Source organism: Rhamphochromis longiceps, linkage group LG22, assembly GCF_057381845.1.
Source record: "Rhamphochromis longiceps isolate RC_006_pf linkage group LG22, R_longiceps_female_GT1.1, whole genome shotgun sequence".
Classification (NCBI taxonomy): domain Eukaryota; kingdom Metazoa; phylum Chordata; class Actinopteri; order Cichliformes; family Cichlidae; genus Rhamphochromis; species Rhamphochromis longiceps.
Window position 1 is genome coordinate 8,679,973 of NC_140577.1, and position 17,458 is coordinate 8,697,430.

General features: G+C 38.7%; 1 protein-coding gene across 1 annotated transcript; it reads right to left on the reverse strand.

Annotated features, from left to right (window-relative positions):
- Positions 1-442: 442 nt before the first annotated feature.
- On the reverse strand, positions 443-17,162 carry LOC146643353 (sodium/hydrogen exchanger 3-like). Its single transcript, XM_085396683.1, has 16 exons — positions 16,686-17,162; positions 11,511-11,813; positions 10,287-10,447; positions 8,189-8,267; positions 7,745-7,922; positions 7,413-7,633; positions 6,686-6,888; positions 6,476-6,565; positions 6,323-6,393; positions 6,113-6,242; positions 5,876-6,021; positions 4,760-4,883; positions 4,307-4,480; positions 2,581-2,635; positions 2,408-2,494; positions 443-1,684 (listed from the first exon to the last, which is right to left on the reverse strand). The coding sequence occupies exons 1-16, from the start codon at positions 16,945-16,947 to the stop codon at positions 1,407-1,409; spliced, it is 2,562 nt and encodes an 853-aa protein (XP_085252809.1). The 5' UTR covers positions 16,948-17,162; the 3' UTR covers positions 443-1,406.
- Positions 17,163-17,458: the final 296 nt, after the last annotated feature.

The following is a 17,458-nucleotide window of genomic DNA, read 5'->3' on the forward strand; positions in this document are numbered from 1 at the left end:
CTCCTGTATATCAAGGATACAGCTTTTCACAGCTCGTGAAACACAGCCCATTATGATGCTGGTCTGGCTCAACCCACTTTTGTACCCAGACCAGCAAGTTTGGTCACTTTACTCAGAGGTATAATTTAAGCCTGTGAATGGCTTTATTAGCAGCTTCTCACCAATATTAAACTTCTCAGATGGAGTTGATTAAAAATATTTTTTTACATCCTTTTAACCTCTTAAGCCCCAAGCCTAACTGATCTCCTGCCTTTAGCCCCCGTATCAGGGGGCATTGGGGCTTAAGAGGTTAAAGTTCTTTTTCATGCGATTTTCGATAATACACTTAATCAGTTCATCTCTCCATTTTCTTCCATTTATCCAATTCAGGGTTGTGAAGGGTGCTGGGGAGGGTACACCCTAAGAAAGTCGCCAGAGCTAACACAGAAAGACAGAGAAACAGTCACACCTATTCTATTTATTAGAAAATTAAAACAATACAAGAAATTAAAATGGGCACATCAAACTCATTTACACCTGCAGATTTTGATTCTCAGACAAGAGTAGCTTTGCATTATTCATGGTTCATAATAATCCTCATTTATACCCTCATTTATCTTCTACTGGCCCTTAATGAATACCTCTTAGTTCATCATCTGCCTTTAAACCAACTTTTTCCTAATTGTTTGACCCACTGAAACGGAAGGTGGGTGGAGCATCTGAGATGACCATATTTGGGATGTCCTCTCTCTTTTGACTGTTGCAAGAGTCAAAAGTCAAAAAAACAGAGAGCTTTCAGAGCAGGCTGGAGCCTCACTAAATAATACTAAGAATCTGCATTATATATGCTGCAAATGTTTAAATGCATCCCACTAAAATGTGTTTGCATCATTGACCTATGTAGCATTTTATTTGTTAGTAATATTTCATCTTTCACACAAAATAGTGCCCCAAGTGGTGAAAGTTGTTGTGGTATTCTGCAATACGAATGTATGGATTATAGATTCAGAAAGTATTTTAAATCACTGTTTTTATAATTGATATCTACACGTCATTTGAAAGGTTTTTACATAATATTAAGATGTTTTGAAAAAAAAAACCCTTAAATAATAATTTTCAATAGCATGTTTACTACAAACCACAGACTATATGACAATGTTCAACATATATCTAATGTTGAACATAAAGGATTTGTTTCAGTGCAGTTTTTCTTTTGCCAAGTGAAGGGTGAACCTAAAAACAGCAGGGGTTGTTTAAAGAGGTTATGTAAATGTTTTGTGTAGAAACACAGGAGCTAACCATAGTCATGGAAAAATAAACATTTTCTTGTCAGTATGAGAGTAGATGGTTAATTAGTCTGAGGTTTGTTTTGTGTCTTTGTTCCAGGTTCAAGTGAGACAGAACAGGGTGTCTGCATTGGGATACAGTTACATTTGGCCACTGGGAGGAGGAGGGGGAGGAGGAGATGTTGGTGGAGGGGGCAACTGATCATTGTTCATCTGCTTTGTGTCAGTAGAGCGAGTGCTGGCACGAAGAAGCCCCAGGCGGCGCATTTCCATAGGTGAATTGGGAAGATTCGCCTGGGCTCGCAATGACGGAGCCACCATGCTGCTGTCGGGTTCACTCTCTGCCAGCCAAGGAGGGATCTCCTGCAACAAATCCGCGGGGTACAGATCTGGCACGAAGGCTGGGTTCTCAATCCCACCTTAATGAAAGAAAAAACTGAATCAGTACCTCAGGGTTCAATATTAGGGCCACTGTTGTTCTCTGCATTACATTTTCATACAAGTGAAACCATTATTGGCTGCTCATCCCTTGCGCTTGTGGTCTATCCACTTTAATTCAGCTTAAACGTTTAAACTCAAATACACTCGCTGTTCTGGAGTTGTTGTTTTTCTTTATTTGACATTTATACATAAACTCAACTGTGAAAGTGTTTTATAGGTGTTTGCTTGCAGAGTCAGAACAGTATTAGGAAATTCAAAATAAATTCTATGATAATGAGCTGCTTTCATATTTGCACTGTAGCCCTAAACTGTTCCCAACATGTAAGAATGGAAATATTCAACACAGACGGATCGAACATTTGCTGATTTTAAACCTGTCAGCCCACTAGTACAAAGTCCTTGTGTTGTATGACAGTCTGGTGCCTTTACCCTGCAGCTCACCCTTACATAACCCTTACATACTTTTTGTTGTGTGGTGTGGTTTGTGGCTCATCTGCAGCTCTGTAGAGACCTTTCTACCACACTTTTATATTTCACCTTTTTTGGGGGGTTTTATTGCACACAAACTGTCTATTTAGTTCCCTCTGTTGTATGTTTCCCTAATCTCTGTGTTTATAATAACAGCATCTGCTACTCTCTTAATCATTCTCAAAAATATATGTTTGGTTTCATACAGGATGTAGAAAGTGCATTGATCTCACCTCCTGGTCTGTACGTGGCTCTCATGGAGAAAGAAGGGTATGACGAGTCATAGCCAGAGGCGCTATCTCCTTCTGAGAACTCAAAGTCTAAAAATGAAAATGAGAAAATTAGTTTGCTAAGACTTTAAATCTGAAAAAAACAAAAACACAAAAAACCCCACAAGCAGACAAACCTTCATCACCAGAATGGCAGAGTTTAGTCTTGCTCACTGACTTTCCATTTGGGGTCTGTAGAACGAAGGAGATTTATTTAATCACATATGATGTTTAAAAAAACTGAAGGTAAAGTAAAAGAGACAAGATCAACGCCCTCAGCCATGTCCAACCCATAGCGATGTTTCCTAGTTTGTCTAGCAGAGGGCACTCTGCAATCACTTATCAACAACAATCAATTATTATTTATTCTTGTTTGCCACATTTCTGCATATCTCAAGTCCTAGTTCCTTGTTTGAGTTTCTGATTATTTTGAAAAGTGTCTGACTTAGGTTTATTTTGTATCGTTTATTATTGCTGATTATTGTTTTCTTAGTCTTTCCTTTGTGCCCCATTGTGTTTAGCTCCTATCTTTCCTTTGGCATCTTGTTGTCACCTGTGCTTTGTATTGAATCTAATTCCCTTGTCTCGGTCTCCTTGATTTGTATTAATGTCTCAGTGTCCCATTGTCCTTTGGCAATTCGCGCACAAATCTGTGCACTTCCAAGTATTGTTTAATGCTTCCTTTTGTTTTCACTCCATGTCTAAATATCCCTTATGGCCATTGTTGTGTTGGCTGTCTTTATTGTCTTATTGTATTACTTTTTCTCTTTTATATTTTTATTGCTGCACATTTTAATTGTTTTAGTTGCATTTTAGTTTTTAAAGACTTTGTGCAGCATGAGCTCTGGGAAATGCGTTATATAAATAAACTTGACCTAGATAAATGACGCACATGAACAAGAGGAGCCTATAGAGAATTTATAGAGCTGATCTTGGAAAGATCCAAGTTTGTTTGGCATAACAGTACATTCAGATCATGGTTCTGACTGATAAAGCTTCCAGGCAGGATTTAAAAATTAATAAAATTAAATGTTTCTTGACATCAAAGACAAAAGAAGAAATATAACACAACGTGCCTTTAAAAAATCATAAAAACAAAGAAACTGAGGCAACATGAAAAAACTGTTCCATGGTCAGATGAATTAAAATGTGAAATTCTTTTTGCAAGACATGGACACCACATTCTCAAGACTAACGGGGAGAGGGACTCTCTGGATTGTTACCAGCACTCAGTTCAAAAGGCTGCATCTTGGATGGTATGGAGATGCATATCGTTAGCTTCATAGCATAATTGCCTAAGTCATTTGACTAAGTCAATGACTTAGGCACTTATGCTATGAAGCTAACGATATGGAAGTGGTTGCTTGCATATTTGGAAAGGCACCATCAGTGCTAAAAGGTATGTATAAAGGTCAACATACAGTATGCTCCCATCCAGATTACATGTTTTTCAGGGAAGGCTTTGCTAATTTGCAGATTGCTATCACAGCAGCATGACTTCATAGAAGAGTCTGGGTGCTGAACCAGCCTGCCTGCAGTCCAGAACTTTTACCAACTAAAAACATTTGGAGCATCATGAAACAGAAAACCATAAAAAGATGACGTAGGTCTATTGAGCCACGCAATATTTAAAAAGAAAAGGACAACATTTCTCTCTCAAAAGTCCAGCAGCTGGTTTTCAGTTTCCAGACCACTGTCTTGTACCAAGGATTTTCAGTACTACACTGAAGTCAAATGGAAAAAAAAAACTAAAAATGAAGCTTTGGGGAAGGACCGTATTTCCTCTTCACTGGACTTCAGAAGAGACATAATCAACTCTGCAAACAGTGGTAGGGTGTGCTTATTCCCTCTTTTTGTCTTTACCTTCTCCTGCTGTTCTTTCTTTGAGTACTTGACAATTGTCTTTGGAGGTGAAACACCCATCTTTGCAGACTTGAATGACTCCAACCGGTTCCTCATGGTTCTCTGGAAGATCTCCTGGACTTCTTTCTCATCTCTGTTGATTTTGAAATCACTGCGACTGAACCCGTGGCGATACTATAAACAACAGAATGAGAAGTCAGTTTGTTACTGCTTTATAAAACAGAAACCAACAATAGTTCAGGAAGGACACAAAGTCAAGCTCAGCCACAGTTCAAGCAAATAAGCTGAGGATTTGCATATATACATAAAATATACATTTGTCTATAGCCAGCCATAAATAACAGTTTGTTGTTTTTAGTTCACATACACCTCAGTAATTTAATGGTTAAATGGACATGTATTACTAGGATGCTTTAGTAAGTCCCTCATGCAATGACTGAATTTGCTCATTACCTGTTTTCTGCTCTTGTAGAGATGCTGATCAAGAAGGTGGTGAACATCAACTGCCTCAGCTCCCCTCATAGCCTTCATGGTCTGCTCGTGCATTTCCAGGCTCACTGATGGAATATGGTCTCTACTGCAGAGGAAGCTAATCATGTCACTGACTTAAAGCAATACAACAATATCAAAAGAGTCTGGTTTCATTTTTAAAATATGGTGGTGAACGGAAGCTGTTTGAAGGCACTGAATAGTTGCAGTAAGTTGTGTCTATTAAGTAGGTATAAAAAGTATTGAATGCATCAAATCAGTACACAAATTTTCTAATTAAATATATTTCTAAAGGTGCTATTAATATCAAATTCTCACAACATATCTGGAACAACCCATCCAATCCACACATACAAAGACATCAAACTATGCATGTCCAGAAATTAACTTATGTATAAAATGAAAAATGACACAAAGAAAAAGCATTGAACACATGAAGAAAGGGAGATGCAAAAAGCCATGAAAAGTCATGACACCAGCAATTAGAACACAATCCAGCCACTCAGTGCAAATTAACTTCAGCTTGTTCAGTCCCAATTGATGGGTTATAAACTGGTGTCTCATTATCAAGGTGCCACACGGCAAGCATCTCATGATCAGTGAAACCAGTGAGCTCTCGCAACACCGTCAGAGCATAATTGTTGCAAAACACACTGATAGCATTGATTAGAGAAGATATTTTGAAATTAGTGAAGGTTGCAGTGAGCACTGCTGGGGCCACAATCCAGAAGTGGAAGGAACATCATTTCAGCATAAACTACCCATGACCAGATGCGCCTGGCAATGCATGTGACTAGTTTCTTGAAACCACGAAGACTTTTGTACAAAGCATTAAAAAAAATTCAGTATGCACTTTATCCCTGTGTCATTTCTCATTATTATACATAACTGAATTTATGGACATCTATAGTTTGATTTCTTTGCATGTGTGGATTGGATGGGTTGTTACTGACATCTGGTGAGAGTTTTATTTCAACAACACCTTTAGAAATATATTCACTTAAAATCGGTGACGTGTTTAATACTTATTTTACCCTCTGTATATATTTTCACACTGTCATAAAAATCCAGATTGCTCACCCCATAGTGAACATTGCACCATGATCATTTATCATGTAAGGTGGGATGTCAGGCATGACCTCTGTGTATTCACTTTCCAACTTTTTCTTGAAATCAAGAATGGCGCTGTCATTACGGACAAACTCCAGAGAGCCTCTACGCTCGCCCTGCAACAGAAGACACCAGCAGTAATCTTCTCAGTTTCATTTAATTTGTACTTGAGCAAAACATACTTGAATTTGCACAAATGATTCTCACTTCAGTCACATATTCCATGGCATCCTTGAGGTTCAGCTGATGGAAGACATCAAACACGTCATCTTGTTTCTTCCTTGCAGATGGCTTCATCAAAAATGGCGTCATCCACTTCTCCTCAAAATGCCTCCACCTTTACAAAAAGAAATATCACTGTTGCTTACTTTAAAATTAAAAGGCATTTTGGAATTATGTATTAAGTCTTGTACATACTTGCTCCTGAAGTAGTTATCTCCTATTTGTCCTGATATGTCTTCGATGGCAACCAGAGTGTGATTAAACATCTAAAGAAAGGAGAAGGACTTTGTAGAAACTGGGCGGGAAACGTTTTTGTCGGTGAAACATGACGTGTTTTATTAGATTTACCTTGTTTGTAATTTTCTCTAGGAGTGAGACCTCAGTTACTGCAGCTCTCTTTACTTTAAGCCACATGACCAGAGGTTTCATCGTCATTCCCTGTAACAATGTCAAGCACAAATGTGCCAACAAAATTAAGCTCTAACACAGACTGTGTAATTAACAAGCAAACTAATGTACACATATTTTAGCGAATTATCAACTCCAAAAATTCACTACCTGCAAGATGACAGTGAAGTACACCACAATGAGAGTAGTGCAGATCATCAGGTTTTTCTCCTTTATCTTTTTCTCATCCAGCAACACAGCCAGGCCATACGCAACAGCCCCTCGTAGGCCACCGTAGCTCATGATCACCATATCTATTAATTCAACTGGGACCAGCCTGTACCTGTTAAGGATCCACTGCAGGAAAAACACACCTGGAATAGACATACAAACACACACAGTTATTTAAAGACTTCACACATCGGTGGTGCTTTTTGCTGGATTGTTGAATTACGCTTTTAGTAAAGCTCAGCACTCAAGTCTAGTGTTTTCTTTGCCTCATACTAATCTCATTGTTGTCCCTCTTGTGTACAGACCTTTCCTGGATTTTCCCTGCCGCACAGTGTTTTTAGAGACAGCCTGAGCAGAGTAAATGAGAAGACATTGTTTGGCTGCCCCTTCCCCTGGATTCCTGGAGCCCCTATTTTCCCTTATCACTACCTGTATGTATCACTCTGGTGTTTTCATTGTAAATAAGCTCACTAAACTTGAATACTGTGAATCCTGCCTCTGAGTCCGGTCGCTCAGTGTTCTTGACACACGTATTCTTGTAAATGTGTGTCATTTGATCTTTGTGCTGCAGCAGCAGAAGATTTCTTTGCATAACACACCAAGTTTTTACCCCACAATGTGTGTGATGCTTTGACTCAACAGTGATAGCCAAACAACAAAATCTCACCAATGAATCTATACACAAAGACGAAGAAGACTGTGAGGAGGATGAAGCCCGTGTTCCAAACCCAGATAACCTTATCGATGGCCGAGATACCGAGGAAAACAAAGATGATGGTTTCTGATCCGTTGGCGAAAACCTTCATGGCATATTTGACTGTTTGGACGGAACTCTCATCCATGTTTGCTCTGACGTACTTCTGACATAACACACCGCAGAATGTAGTCCTACAGAAGGAACCGCAAAGTAAACTCTAAATATGTTTACCTCATTTTTACATATATAAAATGGATACAGACATAATAAAACAAATTATATTTCAGTTGTGAAATACTCACGAAAGGATAGCAGACAGAGAAAGCATCTCAGCAGTCAGGTAGGAAAGGTATCCCATGACAAAGATGAAGCCTGGCTCGATGATCTGGATGTTTTTTGTGCATCTGGTCAGAAGTGAAATTAGTATGCCGAATGCTATGCCCACAAGGGAACCACCAAATGCAACCACAAAGAAGGAAACTGTGGAGAGAGAGGAAACATATAAAAATCTATTTTTTAGTGCTATTGTTTACTCCCCTCTAAAACATACTAGCCTTACAGGGCAGTGATAGCATAAAAAGTGTTTAATTTATTTTGTGTCCACACCCGACAAATCAAAATGGTCAACACATTTGTGTGTTGCAGCAGGGACACTCTACACTGTCTATTTTGCCAGACTTGACTGTGAGCAATTACACTGCATGAACAAATACATTTTCTTTTACCAGATAAATGTTATAGCTTACCTATTCCTTTAATAATTTCTGCTGCATTAATTCGGCCTCCTCCCAGCGATACAAATGCATCAAACACATTAAAAAGCACCTAAGAGAAAAAAAAGAAAACTTATTGAGTGATCAGTATATATATAAAAGAAACAAACAAAAACTGTCAGCGTTTGGACAGTCAGACTGGAATGTTTTCAGACTTTTCTTTTCTAGTATGTAGCACTCAACAGGAGATAAACTTCCATCATATTCTCACTGCTGGACCTAACATCAAAACGGGAGGTGAGAGACTCCTGTGCCATGGTTCTGATTGAGACATGGCTGAACCCTGTTCCTGATTATGTAGTTAGTCTGCATGGGGTTAATCACAATGTGGCTACACAGGAGCCAAACATTTTGTGGTAAATTCTGTGGAGGTGGGTTTTGTATTTACACAAGCAACAGATGAAGTACAAACACAGCAGCGGTCTTAAGTCAGTGTTCTCCTGAAACAGAGCTGCTCACTGTTAATGGCAGACTGTGTGACCTGCCCAGAGAATTTACCACTATGAATATTATGGCTGTAAACATCCCCTCCAGTGCAAACACAAAATAGACCCTGAGTGATCTTTAAGACCTTCACTGAGTTTCAAGCCACTTTGCCAGAGGGCGTTTGTATTGTAGTAGGAGAATTCAATCAGGCAAACAGGCCTCGTTCCCAAGCCCACTGCTGTTGACAATGCTGACACATGACTGCAGTGCTGCACTTGCTTCTAATCACATCATTAAGTATGCAGATGACACAGCAGTGGTGAAGATAGTTGGCAGCATCATGTTTCTGGGAGTACAGATAACTGATAGCCTGGGCTGGTCACTTAATACAGCATCAGTAGTTAAACGGGCTCGGAAGCACCTGCATCGCTGTGCCGGATGAGGAGAGCACACCTTCCCCTCCCCATTCGCTCCACTTACTAATGAGGCACCTTGAAAACTTGCTGAGTAGCTCTATCTCCATCTTATTCTGCAGCTCCAGTGTCTCAGAAAAGAAATTGCTGCAGAGCTCATCAGAGCCTGCAACATCATCAAAGATTACCATACTACTTGGTACACCAACTTTCTCTGCTCCACATCCCTGCCAACCTGAGGAGGGGCATCAAACAGGCCAAGGAGGCTTTCAGGTGAATGATAGAGGGCTTCCTCACTTCCTCAGGTGTGGAGGGGCATCCAAACGCTCACCAACTACAAAGGCCAGAGCCCCCCAATCCACAACAGCAGCATCCAACTTGCAGAGGATCTCACACCTTTGCCCAATATGATCACTACTACAGCTCATTCAGCACCATAAGTCCAGACATCCTAATCACCAAAGGTCCAGTTTCTTCAGGACATAGGTAGAGACTTCAAGAGGCATAGACGGGTCCTCTCCCCTCTTATAGGAGGAGAACAGATGGAATCTGTCTCAATCTTTAATTTGTTGGGCACCCACATCTCCAATGGTCTTATGTTAATGTTGGATCCATAACACCAACACCCTCGTAAAGAAGGCTCGGCAGGTCCCATTTTAGGTCCCATTTTAGAAGTTTACCTGCACACAAAATATGTAACATAATAATAATAATAATAATAATAATAATAATAATAATAATAATAATAATAATAATAATAATAATAATAATAATAATAAAACAATTAAAACTTTAAATGTATTAAATGTAATGTGATTTTTTTAAAGAAAAAATTTCTTAAATGCAAGAGTATAAAAATGATGTCAAGTACAGTCAAAGGTCAAAGTCAAATGAATTGCAATGTAAACGCAATTTTTATTCTGTCTTGTTATGTCAAGCTTTCTGACATTATTAGGAGGCAGGTTTTTGGATGTTAGACATTAATATTAATACTGAGTCAGTGTCCAGCCTAACAAAGTTAACCAGGTGCTCTGTTAAAGGACTCTGGCTTGCTTTTTCACAGTAAAGGTTTTAATAGTCATTAAAGGAACAGGCGCTGCTGTTTTAGATTCTAGAAACCTGAGCTCCCCGTCTCGGTAAGGTCTCGGCCTCATTGCTCTTTGCGGTGTGTAAGCAGACTCCACGTTTTGGTTTGGTGAAAAGCTTGCGTTTACAGAGTTTATCATACTAACCACTGTCACACCGTCGTTGAGCAGCGACTCTCCAAACACTATGATGAAGAGGACTTCGTTAACGTGGACCTGATCAAACACAGCTAAGACAGCCACGGGGTCCACAGCAGCCATCAGACTTCCGAAAAGAAGATACTGCAGCAGACCGATGTCCAGGTCACCTGTACAGATACAGAGGGCCGGAAATACAATAAACCTAGCTCATATTTTCTGTAGCTGAGAATTACAAAGTAAGCATTCTAATTCATTAATAGAATAAATCGTGTCAAATCTCTCTCCAGTCTCGTCCAGTGCAGTGGACAAGGCCTAAGCATAAAATAAACTTATTAAGTCTGCATTTGGAGAAAGTTTGGGAATTAAACCAAATTAGCAGCTACTGATGCTGTTGTTTAATGTATTCAAACAAAGAATAAAAGTAAAGTATTAAAGGATTTCTGTAATACTAAAGAAAGCTCTTTTCAGGCAGCTTGCTTAAGTCATGTGACTGTACAACTTTCATTTGTTCCTCATGTCTTTGTTCCAGAACAATCACAGCCTTCAGGGGTAAAATATAAAGCCAGGTTTGAAGTGCTTATGTTTGTGTCATTTGTGTCACAACAATGTGTGTGTTATGATGGTCTGTCTCGCTTCCATTGTTAATTGCCTTTTTTTCCCACTATTTGTCTGCTACACGTTGAGAAACATGAATTTGTATTTTAGTTTTTTGTTATATAAATAAAGTTTTTTTTTTCTCTGTTTTGTGCAGCCAGCAAGATTTACTGTGCATGTTTTATGCACAGTTCAATTATTACGATGCAGAGTTTGTGCAAAACGTTTTGTGAGTTAAATGTGAATATTTAAAAAGAAAATAGCTCTAATTAGCCTCCAGTTTATGCACACAGCTTAATAACCAAGCTTTCTATCAGTAGCTGATAATGTAGAAATCCACCCTTTTTTCCAAATTTGGCCCCTTCTGGATTATAATAACCAACATGCTGCCGACCAAATCCTTATCAGTCAAGCCTCAAAATGTGGATTGTTAGTTCCAACGAAGTAACTAACTGATATTTTTAAATGTCTCCTTCTTTTACTTAGATTTTTAATAATCCTTTAGTATGCTAAGCAACACTACAAATATCACAAATCGTAGCTATCAGTCTAAACATCTCAGAATGGATCGCTTCCTCTGTGTGAGTCGCAGCAGCAGGTGTGCTGAAATGGAATAAATCAAAGATCCTCTCTTACCCATGGCTCCTCCCATGTGACACCCCCATAGCGACAGCCCCAAACTGGCAGCATTCCAGCAGGTCCCAATGACGGCATGGATCAAAATAGCACCCAGGTTTGTGAAGAAGAGCTTGTTTGGCATGTGGTAGCCTGAATCCAGAATGATTTGAGGCAACAGGAAATAGAAGAAGACTGTTGGGCTCAGTGAGAAGGTCTGCACCTTGTCTGCACCCCAAATCATGCCACCCAAAATGAAACCAGAGCAGATGAGGAGGGCACTCTCAGGTATGTAGTTGGTGACATTATGGTTGGCCTCAATGACTGAGAGGAGAAAAAAGATCAAGACAAAGACAAGAACCATCAATCAATTGTAACAACCTTTGATTTTAAGCCGCTCTTCTTCCTGTCAGGTAGGAGCTGGCAAATGTTCAAAGCTCAGTTCACTTCAGTTCACTTAAATATAAAACTCTAGTTGACCATTTGCAACTTCTGCAAATGATCAACTTTTGCTCATCTAAAAAAAAGCATCTGGGGATATGAGCAACACGTGAGGTGGTTGGATCGTGTGTGAAACCTGTCTGCATAACCAAAGATAACCACATGTCTAATGAGCTCATAAAGTGTCACTAAAATTTATTTAACAATAAAAACTACTGAACCACAGTGTACACCTGTTCTTACCCCACAGGGTTGCACTTATGTTGTGCACATTTGTATTTAAAATTAGTTGAAGATTAAATTCCAAAAACTATAGTCCCCAATACAGCTTACATTTGTGCAAGCACAGAATCAAAATGAATATTTTTGCTAATATCTACTTCAGTGAGGATGAAAAATGAGAATTTTTGCTTTCAGGTTTTTGAGTTAATGTACAAATTTGTGTGTCATTCCACACATATAGAAAGCAGCTAAAACAATCATAAAGCTTCCAATTTTATATATATGTAAGACTCATATCACAGTAAAAGTGAATATATTCTCCCATTACTAAAACATATTCACTCAAGGACCTCCAACAAGTTAAAGATTCTCTCCACACCATGCAAAGGTTAATCACTTTTTTAAATTTAACTCAAAGGAACCTCTTGTAAAAAAAATAATAATACTGGAAATCTATAAACAAACAAAAAATAATGAGGTAACCAAAACACTTACACTTTTAAACTCTCACTTTTGATCACTAACTTGACTCCTTATAAAACCACATCTGTGCAGTCTCTCGTGAAGTAGATCAGCTGAGATTTTGAGGAGTTAGCTTTACGTTTAAAAAGGTTTAACTCAAGAAAAGGATGACCAAACAGACCAGCAACAAGAGCCAGACATGCAATTATCTAGTGACCAGCTCTAAATTAAAAACCAGTAGACTATAGGCCGACTGACCATACGCAAGATTGCAGTGTGTGACTGTCTGGTTTAGTTGTTGCTTTGACAATTTATTGCTTTGTTTGTATTTTCTGGGCACGTCCACGGGGATTTGTGATACAGTCAGTGATGGAACAGAGGTCATTGGATACCTGTTAAATTTGTGGGTTTAGGAGCATTTTCACCAGTTTTCCTTTAAATGAAGAAATACATTCAAACATATACTGTAAATGAGATGGAGCCAAAATCCATCTGTGTATACCGTATAATGTGTGGAAAAGTTGCAACAGGTGTGTGGTGTCACGGTCACTGAGTTTTGTTGTGTAGACTTCTTATCGAGTCTGTAATTAATAACCTAATTTGGTTTTATCTTATTTTTTCCTCTATTCTAGGTTTGTTTATTTTCTCTTGATTTCTGTCTCTTCCATAGTAGTCCAGGGGTTTTGAATTCCATTGAGTTTTTTTAACTCCATTTCCGATCAGGTTTCCTGTCACCCTCTGTGTTACGATTCTTAGTCCCCAGTTCTTATTACTTTGGAATTTACATTGTTATTTATATTTACTTTATTGTGTTTTGGTTCAGTTTAGCCGTGCCTTTTTGTATCTTCTTGTCAAATTCCTGCCTCTGTGTAACGTATTTTCCTGTTGAGTCATTTGAGGTTTCATTTTGTTACAGTAGTTTCTGGTCTCCTGTGTGCTGTGTTTAGTTTTACCTCCTTGATTAGTTTCTGTCATTCCTGACCTTCCTGCATATATAACCATGTCCTTGTCTTTGTTATTTGTTATTGTGTGTATTTACCCTGCCTTGTGTGTTTCTCCTTTATTGCTCCATGTCAGAGTTTTCATTTGACTGTCAGGCAACTTTGTATTTTAATTGTTATGCCCTGAACTAGCAGGACATAACCCCTTTGGACTTTGTCACTTTCTGCCTTTCAGCTATAGCAAAACTGCTTCCTGCTCAAACCTGGACAGTTTCATTCTGACTACTGGAAACATAAATAACGATGCTGTTGGTATTGGGAGAATTCAGATTCAGACTATAATTAGGGTCTGTGGACAGATACAAGGTTTTAATGTACTAACTCAAGGGTCTTGAATGTGAGAGCTTCATGCATCCCATGGATTGTGAAAAAAATGTATGTATAAATATGGAATTAAACCTTTTTTTTTTTCATTTAATTGCATTTGTCATAGTTCTAAGTGATTTTTTTGGTTTGTTTTTTTCTTTTTACATTTTACAAATTTAAATGTGTCCCCAGTGACCCCAGTAACCTATATTTCACAACAGCAAAACAAAACTGGAAATTCTGTTTTAGATATGAGTTCTTTGGGGGAGTCTGAGGTCACCATTTCTACGGCAGAGAATCAAGGGTCCTTCTGTGGGAGACTAGCTGCAGTGGCATTGACGAGCTGGCCAAAGGTTTTCGTTAACCCACCCTGATCAGCAGAGCTTCAGGCAGAGGAGGCTGCTGCAGTGATGAGGCTTTGTCCAGCTGTCCACATATCCATCAGTATTCAGTAGTGTGGACTTGGACGGCCGATGTTGGAACGGCGATGATGAGATCAACATTTCCTCCTAGATGAAGTAGTTGGTTGGGCTAGAGAAAGCTCCTCGCCCTCAGCCAACATATTCATCAGGCTGGAAGCTGTGCCAGCTGTCAGAGAGCCAGAAGGGCTGGATGGATATGTGGACAGCTGGACAAACAATTTTTAAGATCATCTCGTCCATGTCTGCTTCTAATCACCAGTACTGCAACCTCTCCTCGACCATCCACGCTGCTCTGCCTTAGTCTGCAGCTTCACATCCTCAGCTCTGTACCTCAGGATCAAAAAAACAGTCTGATTTGGCTGCTATGCTCTGAATTTCACTTTTTATTTGATTGAAATAATTCTCTACACTCTGGACGCACTGCACAGACAGTGTTGTGCTGAAAAGTGATTTCTTGTATTTGCCAAAAAGTGATTTTCCATATTTAAATTACTTTTAATGGCTTGTTGGCCTATGATATGTGAAACATATGTCAAATGTATCCCTCATGTCCATCCATCCATCCATTCGCTTCTTCTTATCCTTTTCAGGATTGTGGGGGGCGCTGGAGGCTATGCCAGCTGTCAAAGGGTGAGAGGCAGGGTACACCACACTCACTTCCACATTCACACCTATGGGCAATTTAGATTGATCAGTGAACCTACCCCCACTAACTATCCCTCATCCTCGAGCTACAAACAACATTCTTGTCACAAGGTAGAAGCCACAATTTTTTGGCAAAGTGATTTTTAAATATCCTTCTTTTATCCAGTTAAATTGACAATGACATTACTTTTTTTTAAAGAGAGAGAGACCTGGCCAAGAGGGCAGCAGAAATTGCAAGAAGTATAACAATAGTTCTGTAAAGATATTTCAACTGGCTATAAAGGACTGGATTAGTTATATTGTAGGTAAAATAACCCAGTGGGTAAAATACTTGCAAAATAAGTCATTTCTTTAGTTTATAAGTAACCCCTTTGTAAATCCTATTCGCTAAAGTCTATTTTCTCTATTTATTTAGTCTATTTATAAGTAAAGGTATTACAAAAAAAAAAAATTACACACGTTGGAAATCACTTTTTGGAAGACAAAAAAGAGTGGTGTATACCAAAAAGTGCCTACCCATTTATAAACTGCTATAAATAACTTGTTGGCCTATAATATGTCAAAACAAATGTCCCCGTATCCTGGGACACGAAAACTTATGATGTCATGTCATCTGGAGCCCCAAACAACATTCCAGTCACAAGGAAAAAGTTATAATCAGTTTTTTTTTTTAAAGTGAGTTTAACATCACCTTTATTTATCCAGTTAAAAAGTCTCATTGACGTTGAACATTTCTTTTTAAAGGGTAATCTGGCCAAGAGGCTTACAGGAACTGCAAAAAATATAACAATAGTACTATAAAGATATTTTAAGTGGCAAATATAATTGGATTGGTTGTAATGTAGGTGCAATAACACGGGGTCATAAAGATGAAAAAAGGGCATGTTATATATAACCCCTTTGTAAAGCCTGTTCATCAAACTCTATGTAAACAATATAGATAAGGACATTACACACGAAAACTCTGCAAGTCACTTTTTTTTGCAGGCGCTCACTTTTTGGCAGATATTCCGCGAGTTCTGTCTGATCGAGTATCCTGCCAAAAAGGGATCGTCTGCCAAAAAAAAAAAAGTGATTTCCTATGTTTTTATGTGTTTTTAACGGCCAATATTTTTACTTATATTTGTAAATAGACTCTCCGCAGACTTGGCTCGTGTTAGAGCGGCCATTAAGTAAAAGTCGGCTTAAACAATAAGTGTTGCTAAGCAACGCGGCATGCCGGGTTGCCGATATTTCACATTGATTTCTATGAGGTTCAAATATCGTCCAATCGTCCATATCGTCCGTCACACATCCAAAAATTCACTATATGATGAGTAAGCTCAGGAAAAGCCATGAAATATAAGATGATGGGGTTTTAATTAAACAGAATTGCATGATTTTTTAAAATTCTAGTTGTAGGGTTAATCTTAGATTGCAAAGTGCCCTGAGAGGACATATGTTTGGCTCTATTTAAATATCACTAAAGTGTATAAGCACACACGTTTTTATACATTTAAGAGCTCTTACCTGAGAAATAATAAAAAAAATAATAATAATAATTGCACCAGTGACAAAAATACATGTTGTGCATAGCCCTAAACTAGAAACAAATTATTACTACTTCAAAAAAAAATTTTTTTTTAAATATCTTGGGTGCAGAGGATTATTTTTAATAGATTTCAGAAAAGGAGAGCACTTCCATGAATTGGACTTACGGAGTTTGCAGAGCCAGCAAACCAAAACCCACAGGGCCACCAGGTACTGTACGCTGATGTGATCCCACTTCCAGGTCACAATAGGCAGTGTAGTGATGGGCGCCCCTCCATGACCACCTTCTCCAGTTGTGTTAGAGCTTGAGGCCGTCCCAGTTTCTGTTTGTGTATTTCGGGTTTTTGCTTCTTCACTAGCCAGGCTCAAGCCTCCACACGCCATCAGCAGCATGCAGAGAAAAAGTGTAAATCGCCAAAGAGTTGCCATTATTGGATAAAATATCTTAAAACTTTAATCAAACTGCTATTTAGACTGTTGATGAAAATGCTCGAGTCAGCCTCAGACTGCAGCTCAAAGTCTCATTTCCTTTTTCTGCGCCTTCTTCTTCTCACTCAGATCTCTGTCACTCTCTTCACATATGTATCCATATCCTCATCTGACCAGAGCATGGTATCCACTTTCTGCTCTCCTCTCTGTCAAGGATACAGCTTTTACAGCAGGTGAAGCTCAGCCCATTATGATGCTGGTCTTTCTCCACCCACTTTTGTACCCAGACCAGCAAGTTTAGTCACGTTACTCAGTGAATTCTATGAATGTCTGTATTAGCAAGTTTTCATAAAATTTCTACTTCTCAGATGGAGTTGATGGAAATATTTTGGAAGAAACTCCTTATACATACTTATGAAGCTCTTTTTTGAAGCAGGTGTATGTGTACTTTGATTTTATTATGTCATAAGTTGAGATGATTCATGTTTTTAAAAAATAAAAATAAAATGAA

What these genes read in the sequence shown, in the direction of transcription:
- LOC146643353 (XM_085396683.1), bottom strand. Translation starts at nt 16,947, where the DNA reads ATGGCAACTCTTTGGCGATTTACACTTTTTCTCTGCATGCTGCTGATG. An exon ending in AGAAATTATTAAAGGAATAG is followed by an intron (nt 7,923 to 8,188) that starts GTAAGCTATAAC and finishes CTCTCTCCACAG; the next exon opens with TTTCCTTCTTTGTGGTTGCA. An exon ending in AGCCACGTACAGACCAGGAG is followed by an intron (nt 1,685 to 2,407) that starts GTGAGATCAATG and finishes TCTTTCATTAAG; the next exon opens with GTGGGATTGAGAACCCAGCC.